We start from the raw sequence: 13,164 nt of genomic DNA, 5'->3' as shown, positions 1-13,164 counted from the left end.
ACCTCCTCGACATATAGGTCTTGCCAAAGCAATCATGGATTCTTCTTAAATATTTGTCACAAATGTGTGAGACTGACTTAGACGACAGATTATGGCCCAAATAAAAAATGTTATCAGCCCAAATATCTTTAGCCAGGCCCAACATATTTCATTTGTTTGAAGTGAATCCGATCTGGTATAATCACACGACCTAAATCTAGGTTATAAATATATATATATTGATCCGATTTTACGATACGAATTAATTTTTACGAAAATATCATATTTATTTATATAAATAATATTTTTTCATTTAATTTACTCGTAACTACAATATCTAATACACTTTAAAAAATTCACATATTATCTCTATAAATCATATATTTAATATAATTGTTATTCTTATGCAAATAAAAATTAAAAATAATAACAAAATTTTATAAATCAACTCAATTTATTAATTATCATAATTATTCATATATGTAATAACTATTATTTTATGATTTGCAATTAGAGTCAAGATTGAATTTGATTTGCAGTAATATCAAAATATTTGAGATTTTAAGATTATTCAAGCATGAACGAAGATTGAATTGAATTCGAATACGAGCTAAAAAAATTGATATAAATGAAAGACAATGGAATGACTGATTGTTGTTTAATTTTTTTTATATTTTTGACATACTATAACAAGATAGAATATTAACTTGATTAATATTATAAATTAGAAAATAAATATATATTATATCTTGAATTCATGTTCAACTCGAAGTACGTGAGCGCAAAAACTTAAGAATTGCTCCCTCCAGCTTAAAGTACCAAGTTTGAAGTTTCCCCATATTTCTAAATCAGAAAAACTATGATGAGAAAATCTCAAGAGTCAATTTTGTGATATATATATTTTAAAGTCACTTATGAAAAATATTAGTTTCTATATCAAAAACATTACTTCTTATTATAAATATAAATATAATTGATCTATTTCATGAATAAAGATTCATATGATCATCTCACAAGACATCGATTTCTCAATCCAATTCCAAGCAATCAAATTTTTTTTTTCAATTTTTATGTTACTACACAAATTATTACATTTTAAAGTTGGTGACTGACAATGATTTAATTTAAGGGGGAAAAAACACCATTTTATGGTATCTAAAAAATTAATGATAGAGGATAACAGGCATGCACGAAGCAGAGAAAGAGTGGGACCCAGTCAACGGATGTGAGAGCGCCCGTTTAGTACGGATCGGAGGCTTCGGGCCACCCCATTTCAAGAACCGCTGCATGCACACCTCGCCGGCGGCGTACCGTTGCCAAATCCTTGGGGGGTTAACATATTGTTTTAGTATGTCTTTGAAATATTTTTCCTTCTTTTTGTCAAAATAAAACTAGCGATCTTTGTTTTATGTGCCGTAAAAAATAATAGAAAAAATAAAGGGAAAAAAAACAAGAGAAAGAGGCGCCTAGAAGGCCCCCGAGAGTTTTTTCCCCCTCTTTCCCTTCTTTCAGAGAGAGATGGTCGAAGAGAGTTTCCACCTCTGAGATCATCCCGAAAAGGGCAGTCAAAAAATTCTAATAGGAATTCTTCTACATTTAAACGTTTATCAGTTATTAACCATTCTTTTATCTGTTAACGGTTTCCAAGCTGCCATTTTGAATCCCAAAGAGCAAATTTTTCATATAATTTTTCAACGTTATTACCACCGTGTGTGACCCTTTTTCCTGCTCTCTGCATTTTCTTGGGAACAATCTGTCTAACTGTATCATAATTGAATGTCCTTTTGTTCCTCCTTATCATATTGGTGAGTTTTTACCTTGCATTGCTTTACGTTTTCATGTTTTGCTTTCTCAAGAGATTGCTTATTACAAAGGTTATTCTTTTCTGGCTCTTATTTACTTTTGTACTTTAGGCCTTTGTTGCTTTCTGTTATTCTGTAAAGGGTTATGGAATACTCTTGTTTCTGTGCCATTTAACCCCTTTTAAGAACCGATATTTTGTGATATTTGACATTTTTTTTGGCATTCTCCAGTTGAGATTTGATTCTTGGAGATAGTTCGTTCGGGCAGATTCTGCAATTCTTCATGAAAGCGGAAGTACTTTAGCGAAAACTACGAGATAGTTGAAGATGAGAGACCCCAATTCGGTTGATTGGTTCAAGAGGGCTAATGGAGATTCTTTTATTTGTTATGTTGTTTGTGTCTGCTAGGGAATCTGTGTACATACGTATCTGAATTCTGTGCTGTATTGTTGGTAGTTTGTCCGAGTAATCGTATATTGCTCGGAGGGTTATTTACACCATAAAGCTGGCGATATTGTGTCGCATGGTGTCTAGAGTCCTGGCTGTTGGTGTAAATCCAAACCGCCTCCGCCACTGTGACGAATGGTTCGACGAGAGATGGATGTTAGTTGGACTGTTTATGGGACTCAATTGGCATCTTTAGCGTTTTTTGTTCTTCTTTTGGAAATTCATGGATGTTGGTCCCTCGATTCTGAAGGTAATAAAGGATTATTCATATTGAATTCTCTGTAGTAGCTGGTTTTGAGTTTGTTGCTTGTTTTGACTTTGTTTACTTGGGTAAACGGAAATTCAGGATTAGCATTGTTGCAATTTCGAGCAAAGGTGGAGTTTGACCCGTTTGGAGTTTTGACAAATTGGAATCCTGATGACTGTGACCCGTGCATGTGGTCAGGCGTTCATTGTCTCGATGGGAAAGTGTTTACATTGTGAGTCATTGATGTACTCTAAACTTTCATGATAATGAAGTGCGAGTCTGAGGGAATTTAGTCACATTATGGTGAAATTTTTTAATGTTGATTGAAGTTCTTGTACGTTCTTTAATTCATTAAAGATTACTTGTTGCATAGAGATCTCAATGGGCATGACTTGAAGGGCGTGTTGGGACCAGAGCTTGGAAGTCTTACTAATTTAAGATTTCTGTGAGTTTTGATTCTGTTTCTATACTGTTATTCCAATCTTGGAGTTCATATTTGCATGTGTGAACTATGGTGACTTCATTTAATCTCTTTTGCTTCTTACAGACCAAGTTACCTGTTAACTTGACATTTTTTAATCTTTAATTGGTTCTGCATGTTACTATGATTTTAGTAGATCAATATGTTGTGCATTACATTTCTATAAAAGTTTTGCTTTCAAACTCTGTGATATCCTTGGTTAATTTTTTCCAACTGCGTCACCAGTGGCCTATCCAAGAACCGTTTCTCTGGCACAGTCCCGCATGAGTTTGGAAGGCTTATGGATCTCGAAATTTTGGACTTGAGGCATAATAACTTGACTGGAACCATTCCTGCAGAATTAGGAGGGTTACATAAACTAAGAAGCTTGTAAGCATAATCTTTTGATTTCATTTCATCTTCGGCCTCCTCAACATAATTAATTATCTCAAGTTTTCGGCAAACTTCACTTCATTGTTCTAGGTTGTTATGTGATAATAAATTTGAAGGAAGCATTCCTGTGGAGATTGGGAAGCTTAGTTTGCTTACTGATGTACAATTTGACGAAAACCTTACAATTGATGCTTCTGGAATTGGATGTATTAACAGAAAAATCGGGCTCTGGTGAGATATTTACTACAACATTGTCACCCTAACATATCATCGTCTGTTATGTGATGTATTGTCCCCTGTTTTCGAACTGTATTTCTGATGTATAAGTAGAATGATAACTATATTATTAACTCATATGTGATTCCAGTCCAATTTATGGACCCCATTCTTTTTAATGGTTTTTTTAGGAGTCTTTTGAATGTTTTCTTGATAACATTTTGGTGCACATATTGAGCAGCATGTGGCAGAGTGTTGCAAAACACTTGCATGAATCAGATTCCTTCCAGCTACAAATTAAAGGGACCATTATACGTTACCTCAATCAGTTCCCACTGTAAGCAGTCATCTTTTGTGGTCATTATGCTATTTTTTCCTAATTCTTTTTGCATCTTATTAACGGAGAAGTATTGCCATTTATCAAGGTTCAAGTTCAGAAGCGAGCGGCTCGATCATGCTGATGACAGTTGTGACGATCTAACAAGTAAGTGACAGTGTTTTTTCTTACTCGGCATTAGCAATTCCCCAATGAAACATGTTCATATTTGTTCTTTTGTTTTCTAGGTTCATGTAAGTCAGGTGTAGTCCATAATTTCAAGGGCCAGGAAAATAATATACGTCGAAGACTAGCCGAACAGCCAAGTAATCTTGCTGCTATTCCACCCAATATTGGAACACCAGCCTTTTTGGACCCAGGCATTACTCTCCCGAGCAGAAGTAGTGGGTCGTTTCCAGCTATTCCAAATAGGAAGAAACTTTCTCCTCCTCCCACATCCTCACCAACTGTACGTCAAGAACACGCGCCGTCCGACCCAATTAATCCTAGTGCTGTTAGTCAATCAACCAACAAAAAGTCTTCAACTGATGGAAAATTCGAAACTTCATTTAAGCTTCTGATTGGAATTTCATGCGCTGTTTTTTTGCTCATGGTGGTTGTGGCCTTATTTTTCATCTGCAAAAGCAGAGCAGCAAGAAATATTGGTCCTTGGAAGACTGGATTGAGTGGGCAATTGCAGAAAGCTTTCATTACAGGTATGCTTATCCAGTTTAGATTTGCTGATTTTAAGATTCAGTAATACTTTTATGTATTATAGTTGGAAGTGATAACCATTGTTTAAAATCCATTATTTCTATCAACTTTAGTGTGCATTCAAGTGAATTTTCTTCATTTTTAGGGGTCCCTAAGCTGAACAGAGCTGAGCTTGAAACTGCATGTGAAGATTTCAGCAACATCATTATTACTTATGAAGGAAGCGCAATTATATATAAGGGTACACTCTCCAGTGGGGTGGAAATTGCTGTTGTTTCGACTGTTATACAATCTTTAAAAGACTGGTCGAAGCATTCAGAATTGGCATTCAGAAAGAAGGTCATTTACATTTTATTGCATTAATACGACAGTTATCAGTGTTAAACTGTGACTATCATCTTCAATTCATTACTGTCCTAAATTATTCGGTGTTTTTTTAATTTGTTTCGCCATGACTACAAGATCGATAGCTCGTCACGAGTGAACCACAAGAATTTCGTTAATCTAATCGGGTACTGTGAGGAGGACGAACCCTTTACTAGAATGATGGTCTTCGAGTATGCTCCAAATGGCAGGCTTTTCGAGCATCTGCATGGTAATACTAGTCTTCTGCATATGTATTTTACCTTATATCACAAGCAGTTCTGAACTTGTACTTTCTTTAATCAGTTGAAGAAGTAGAACACCTCGACTGGAATACGAGGATGCGAGTAATCATGGGGACTGCGTATTGCCTTCAGTACATGCACGACCTCAAACCACCAATAGTTCATTACAACCTGAATTCGAGTGAAATACTTTTGACAGATGATTATGCAGCTAAAGTATGTTTCATTCTTTTCAAATCATATGCATTATTCTTGAGATAGTACAAGCAAGCAGCATTTGAACGTGAAACCAATTCGTTTCTTAACCAGAAAAGAAAATCTAATTGTGGCAGATTGCCGATATCAGTTTCTGGGCAGAACTTGTAGCCAAGTCGATGAACCATGACGAAAATGAAACGGAGCATTCCCTACTGCCACCACCTGCCGATGTGGGAACAAACATACAAAGTTTTGGAATCTTATTGCTCGAAATAATATCTGGGAAGCTCCCTCACTCTGAAGAGCAAGGACATCTTGAAAACTGGGTTAGTAGTATCTTTATAACTCTGTTAGTGTCTCTTATCCAACTCCATGCAGATCTAAAGCCTCCCTGAAATCATCCCTCCACTAAATTCCAACTGCATTTCTATATATATCTCTTCCCCTATGCCGTTTTGTTGGATTTTTATATCAATAGAAACACATTGTTTTAGTAGTTCAGCAAAGAAGGTCCAGATCTATAAAGCAGTGCCTTCGTCCAGAGCTAAAACTATGTTAATCTTTCTTGGTTCAGATTACAAACAATCGCAACCCTTCATATAGATGAAAATATGTAGAGACTAAAATGATAGGACTATTTATCCTAAAATAAATCATCATTAAACGATATTAAAAGTAGGGAAAATTGCAATTTTAGTAAGGTGGTCTAATTTGGTTTTAGATCCTGCAATTTGTGAAAGTTTGGTTTTATTCACTAACTCTAATTTTATTTTACTTTATTTTTTTATTAGAAACCACTAACTCCGTTGACATTGATTCTCTTCAACGAGTCTTATGTGACAAGAATAAAAACATATCAAGCACGTAAACAAAAATTATTGGAGACAACAAATTTTTTTCTCATTTTTAATTATTTTTCTCATGTATGTGTCATCAGTACAAATTAAACCTCCAGTAGTTTCGGGGGGGAAAAAGAATAAAACAATAAAAAATTAAATTATTGTATGAAAACTTAACTTTAACATATTATACGACTAAAACCCAAAACACGCCAACTTTCAAGACTAAAATTACCTTTTTTTTCTTGTAAATATATCATAAGCAATACTTAATAACAATAATCTGATCTCTTATGTTCTTATATTTCTTTAACTTCGATATTTTGCATAAAAATGTTTTCAGGCTGCTCAATACTTGAACGACAAGAAAACAATCAGCTACTTGATCGATCCAACCCTGAAGGCATTCAAAGATGAGGAGCTCAATGTCGTGTGCGAAGTAATACAAAGCTGCATCCAACAAGATTCGAGGGAACGACCTTGTATGAAAGAACTGATTCAGAAACTGCGACAAGCAATCGATATATCACCGGAAGCAGCAACTCCAAGGCTTTCTCCTCTTTGGTGGGCTGAGCTTGAGATTTTATCTGCAGAAGCAGCTTGATTTCACACATGGATTATTTTAATTTACAGCATTCATTTGTGTGTGTGTGTGTATTTACAATTTACAGTGTCTTGGTTGCTTCAGATAAGGGGTCTAGTAAAGAAAAATATTCCATTCCTACGATTGTTCTTTGCGATTCATATTAGTTTTTCTTTGACAGAAATGGTTATAAATGTCCATTTATACTATTTCTTTGGAATCTTCGAAGTTTTTTCAGGTACTGTTTCTTTTATTCTTATATTTCCAGAAACGTACGTGTGTCGTGTAATTGTGTTATCCATTTCAAATATATCGCTGTTGTAATATTTTACGATGTATACTTTGTTATTTATTAAATATTAAAGATATATACTTCTGTCAATTAAAATTGTGAATTAAATTATATAAATTGATTTGAACACTTTTTGAGTCATATAGAATTGAGAATTGTGCGTGGAAATGAAAAAGAGAATCCATGCAGATTTTGAAATTGGTGAAAACGGTTTTACTCCTAATTTCAATTGGGAAACGTCTACTCGAAAATTAAGAGAATGTAATGAAAAATCCGAATAGAATGATACGACGTACAAATTTCCAATAAATGGAATATATTTTTTCTTTTGAAATGCTTTATTATTAACCAGTATTCCAAAAAATTTGTGTGTAAATTAGTTGAAGAAATATATATTTTAACGAAAATAAAATAAAATTATGAATATTGGATTATTATAAATAATTTTAAAAATAATTAATAATTTTCCGTCCTTAATAATGGAATGGATGTTTCNGTTAGTTGAGAAAAAATAAAAATAAATTGATAAAAAAAAATGTTGAAATTAAAAACAAGACTAAAAAATGAAATCTTTCATATCAAATGTAATATTCGGGCAAAATCACGTGATACGTACATATAGATTAGAGCATTTTTATATTAAACTAGGATAACATATATATAAATTGATGAGGGATATTATGCTAATTTGTGAACTTGGCCACGCCATATTGTGACATGCATCAATTGTCTGTCTCATGGTCTAAGCTTTAATATATTACCAATTCAGAGAACGATTAAAAAATGTCATGACCCAAAGTATTGTCTCTGTCGTACTCAAATGTTATAATATGTGCATAAAAATTTAAATTTTTAGAATATATAGTTTTGCTAGTAGTTATTGAATAAAACTATATAAATAATATTATCACAGATTTATTGGTTCACATTATATTATATTATTAAACTTGAAAGCTAAATATTCCATAGACTGTTAATATTCCATAGCAACGGTAGAGCACTAAACCTATGCTTATTGAGTCCAACGTAACTACCACCTATCATCGCACATAACTAAACTCTCCTTCTTTATCCCCCATTTCCTCGTCTGGATCTGAAGCATGGACATAGCAGCCAAAAGATCTACGCACTGCCTCGGGGTCAACACGTCCAAAACCCCTTTCAGTGTCTTCAGCCTCACGCAATCAGCCATTTTCATCACCTTTTCCAGCCCCTCCAGCATCCCTTTCAGCGCTAACTCCACCAACTCATTCACCTTTTCCACTGCCTCCACGCCACCATTCTTCTTGGCCTGAATCTCTAGCTTCACCAGCTCCACCATCTTCCTGTCTGCCACCGAAACCTGCTGCCTCTCCATCTCCCTTTCCACCCTCTCTTCCTCCACCCCGATCTTAACCCTTAAATCCTCGACCATCTTTAACTGATCATCCGTCATCCCATGTAAACTCCCCGCAGACTGTCGCTCCGCCTTACGTAGAGTGTCAACTAAACGAAAAGCCATCGAAGGCTTCCACCCGGTGATCCATAGATATGCATTCTCAAGTGGGCTCAACCAAACTGGATTGAAGAAAGCCAGTACATCTTCGTGAGCCAGCGCCCATTTGATCATGTAGAGTTCCTTGTGGTGTGCCGTAAATTTATTCACTATAGCTTCATAACCTGTTTCTTGATGACGGTCCCTCGACACCAGAAGAAGAATTTTTAGGTCATCTTCAAGTTGGCGCATCCATTTCTCGTAGTAATCTGAGAACTTATTTGCAACCTGGATACTCATCTTCTGATTAAAACGACGCACGTAGACAATACGATACGGAGTAGAAGCTAGGAAAGTTTTATCGTTTCGTTTGTCGTTCGGTTCAAGTGTATATGTATCTTTACACAAAGGTGCGTTGTTCGGGGAATAGAGTAACCAGATGTAGCGTGGAGAATTAAGCCACGACGCAAATGAGTAGCTTTGCAGGTTGGCGTGGCTTGTGCATGGCTGACGCTCACTAATTAATTAAACCAACGTCCCTTCACAAACACGAAGGGTTACGTGATTTGCAATAAATAACTTGTCATTAATTCGAACAGCCGAACAGGGACAGATAATAATAACTAGTTATTTTTGGTATTTTTTTATAATTAATTTGATTTATTATTTAAATAAAAATAATATGTATAAATTAATGAATAAGATACTATAATTTAAAATAATTATATATTGTAATTTGCATAAATTTTTATATTTAAATAAGACTCACATTGTCATTTTAAAAATTAATGAGAGATTAAATTATAATTTTAATATGATAAAAAAAAACAAAAGAAAATAAACAAAATAAATCATGACACTGATTGTTCAGTCTCTATTGTATCCACACATAATACTAATAATAATTGTATAAGTATATAATAAAATATGAGAAGTTGATATTTATATTTCATTTTTTTTATTATTTGTACTTCATTTATTAATAAATTTGAATACATTTTATATATTAAATAGAGTGTAAATAACATAAAATAGAATGTAAATATCAATTCTTTAAATTATATTGCATTATATCATGTGTTGTGTGTGTTAATATGTTATATGATTGGTTAATATATTTAAAACAGTTCTATTCCATTAAAATAGAGATTCTTATCATAATAATTTTTCATAAAAATTAATATTTTAATATTGATCACGTCACCTATATTAATATAGATACTAAATCTGGATAAGATAATTTGGACCGAAACAGATGATAATATTTGTATGACAACATAATATATAATATTCGACACTAAGGCCATCCCCCAACGTATCATCATATTTTGATGTAAATTTTGCATCAAATATTAAAAGGTAGTATTCGTGTTTGGATGACATTTAAAGATCAACTTCATGAAAATCTTATATTCATTGAAGAGGTTCTACCACGTGGACACGCTTTTTAATGGAACTTTAACTGTAGCGGTTTGTGATCATATAGAACCATCTCTTTATCTTATTTTTCTATCACTGTTAAGAAAAAATATGGCGCATTAACTGAACGAGCCCAATGCAAAAAAAAATGCATGTTTGGTCCATGAATGATAAATCATAGATCGAACCATAGAATCGAAAAAAATTGGATACTATCATATAGCTTTGTATCGGCTACGTTCATGTTGGAGACCAACGAACTCGATCCGCTGACATCCGTAGCAGCGTAAACCACCGCCTCTCGTGCCCCCGTCTGATTTTACCATAGAGGCCAACGATAGACAGTAACTCCCCACCGAACATAGCTTACTTTTCATCGTATTGTGCTCTCCAAAAAATCCGATTCGTGCAAATTCTTTCCCCGACTAACGAAGAGATCTTGGTAGAAGTCTCTTGTAAGACGGTCTTACGGCTCTTTATTCGCTATACAGGTAACTCTTCCTATATTTACAATAAAAAGTAATACTTTTGATATAAAAATAAAATATTTCATGAGTGACCCAAATAGAATATTTATCTCCCAAAATTGACTGTGAGACCGTATCACATGAGTTTTTATACAAGTACAATAATCATCTCTAATTCATTTACTTAAATATTACTTTTGGTTAACAGTAGTTTTTATCATTTATTGTATATTTATTTATAGATTTAATAACATAATTGCCATTAAATTTTTTATAAATATCATATTATTAAAAATATAATTATAATGATCTTTAAATGGTTTATTTAAATTCTATATCATACTAATTAATACACATAAAATTTTCAATTGTGTGTGAATGTATAAATATTTTTTGATAAATTTGTATGTTTGAATGTTTAATGAGAAATTTTTTAATTAGGATATAATAAAATAAATGTTGAGTTTTTACGACAAACCAAAACATTTATCTAAAATACCCTTATTATATAGTTTAACATAATGTTTAAGTACATGTAGAAGTGGGTCTTTTTTTTAAAATAATATAATTTTAAAAAGTATATAATAAAATATTGCAAATCTGGTAGGTTAGTAAAAATATGACAATCCGCGACTCAAAAATCCAGATTCAAATTTTTTTAAAATAAATTAATAAAGTCACTGAATTGTGTCACGGATTCTCACGGATTCAGAATCCGTGACAGTCTGTCACGGATTCTCATATTCTTAGAATCCGTGACTTCCTTCTTCTATAAATTGAACTGAGCTTACATTTCGAATTGCACCGAGCTTACCTTTCGAACTCTTCGGCATTTCTTCTAATTCATTAGGGCAACATTTGATTTTTTGTTTCGCTTCGTTTTTTCGCGACATTTTCTGTTAGCTATATTTCTTCTGGTCGGACGTTTTGTTCATAATTTTTTTGTTATGGAGAATTGTCAGGTATTAATTTATTTTATTATTATTATTTAATTAATGTTGTTTTATATTATATTTTTTATATGAATGTTTTAACATTGACAGATTATTATATTGTTCGTTGATTTTATCATTTATTTCGTATGAGGGAATCTTAAGAGGTAACATTATTTTTTTTTGTTAATTATTTTTATTATTGTTCGTTGATTTATTGAACTAAATTTGATTGACTGAATTTTATTATTGAAACAATTAATATTATGAAAATTAGCTTAATTTAATAATAACAACATATTTTGTACTAAAAAAATCCATCGGAGCATCCTTCATCACTCATTCATCCTTAACATACGTTTTTATTAAAAATTTACATTAGTAATAATAATGACAGTAATTTAAATATTTTTATTTATAGTTATTAAATTTAGATAATAAGATAGTAATATTATTAATTGTGTACTAATTTTTGCATCCACGCTTAAACAAATTTAGAATTCAACGGAGAATATTAATGTATTATGATATTAATGATTTCACTAATCATTTTTTTAGATTAATAATGGTCTTAAATCTTCCTTCAAAAAAAAATAATAATGGTCTTAAATCATAGTAGTTTTAAATAATAACAATAGTAATAATAATAACTATAATTATTTTAATTACAATAATTATAATAATTACAATATTAATTGTAATATTAGAATTAAAATATTTATAGTTATTATTATTACTATTGTTATTATTATAATTCTTGTAATTAAAATGTGTTGAACTTTGCACATCTGTGAAATAAATTCGCGGGTAAGCGGAGTGAACTAACTCGTTTGTCCCAAATTTTGGAATTTTTTAATAAAAAAATAATCTTTTTTAAAAAAAATTATTTTAAATAAAAAATAAATATTATTCAATCAATATCAAATCCGGGAAATGGTGATGCGGATTCTGTAGAATCCGCAGCAGCATTCTACAGATTGTAGTAATTTTACAAAAATTTTCAACTTGTGATATTTTTATAATTATTTTATTTTTTTTATATTATTTAAAAAAAACAGGTATTTTTGAAACCTCCCAAGATTTTTGTAAATGCATTTTTAAACTTTACTCACGTTTTAAAGTGTTCTTGTAATATATAATATACATAGCATATCAAAAAATACAAGCTGGAGCAATTATTTTTTGTACATTTTCCTATGAGAGAGTACTCAACATTTGCTGTCTGTACGTGTATCATTAATTTATACAATGAAAATATAATTAATTTTTACACATTAATTTCTTATATTAACAATTTTAACAATTAAGCACTTTGAAATAATTATTGCAACTCATTTGTAATATTATAATTATTTTATTTTTAAAAGGTAAATGCTGCATTGTCTTTTTTTTAAAAAAAAAATATTTAAGCCAATTTTGTACACATAATACGTCGGTTTCAATTTCATTTTACTTTTAATTTTTCTATTAGAAAAATATAAAATATAATAATGCGTTAGAAATTATTAATATTGTAATTTTTTTAACTTTTAATATATATGTGTACGTTTCGTCATTACACTGACCGAGACGTCAAGTTTTTTTTTTCCAAATATAGCAAACTCATGTCTTAGATTTTGAAACTATACGTGACGTCATTCAAGAGTTGTATGGCTCAGGGGTGAGGCCAATCAACCAACCAGAGTTTCAGAAACCGAAAAAGACACAGGAGCTAGGTGCTAATTTTCCATTCAGGAGCAAAGAGCTGGACTTTAAAGATGACAAGAGAAACAATATGT

At 31.9% G+C, this 13,164-nt stretch overlaps 2 protein-coding genes across 3 annotated transcripts; one reads left to right on the top strand and one right to left on the bottom strand.

The window, feature by feature from the left end:
* The first annotated feature begins 1,178 nt into the window (after positions 1–1,178).
* On the top strand, positions 1,179–7,011 carry LOC140979413 (protein MALE DISCOVERER 2-like). 2 transcript variants are annotated; one of them, XM_073444809.1, is made up of 14 exons: positions 1,179–1,327; positions 2,013–2,478; positions 2,575–2,707; positions 2,849–2,920; positions 3,182–3,325; positions 3,419–3,559; positions 3,786–3,881; positions 3,970–4,028; positions 4,109–4,576; positions 4,720–4,913; positions 5,037–5,169; positions 5,244–5,398; positions 5,515–5,706; positions 6,563–7,011. In XM_073444809.1, the coding sequence occupies exons 2-14, from the start codon at positions 2,364–2,366 to the stop codon at positions 6,821–6,823; spliced, it is 2,163 nt and encodes a 720-aa protein (XP_073300910.1). In that variant the 5' UTR covers positions 1,179–1,327; positions 2,013–2,363; the 3' UTR covers positions 6,824–7,011. The 2 variants fall into 2 exon arrangements, with proteins under 2 accessions (XP_073300910.1, XP_073300903.1); XM_073444802.1 differs by lacking the exon at positions 1,179–1,327 and adding an exon at positions 1,384–1,784.
* A 1,089-nt stretch (positions 7,012–8,100) lies between these two features.
* On the bottom strand, positions 8,101–8,961 carry LOC140979503 (protein DOG1-like 4). Its single transcript, XM_073444924.1, has one exon. It carries the CDS (start codon positions 8,866–8,868, stop codon positions 8,125–8,127), a length of 744 nt encoding a protein of 247 aa, XP_073301025.1. The 5' UTR covers positions 8,869–8,961; the 3' UTR covers positions 8,101–8,124.
* Positions 8,962–13,164: the final 4,203 nt, after the last annotated feature.

This window comes from Primulina huaijiensis, chromosome 1, assembly GCF_012295235.1.
Source record: "Primulina huaijiensis isolate GDHJ02 chromosome 1, ASM1229523v2, whole genome shotgun sequence".
Taxonomy (NCBI): domain Eukaryota; kingdom Viridiplantae; phylum Streptophyta; class Magnoliopsida; order Lamiales; family Gesneriaceae; genus Primulina; species Primulina huaijiensis.
The sequence above is the reverse complement of the archived record's forward strand: the minus strand, read 5'-3'. Positions and strand labels throughout refer to the sequence as shown.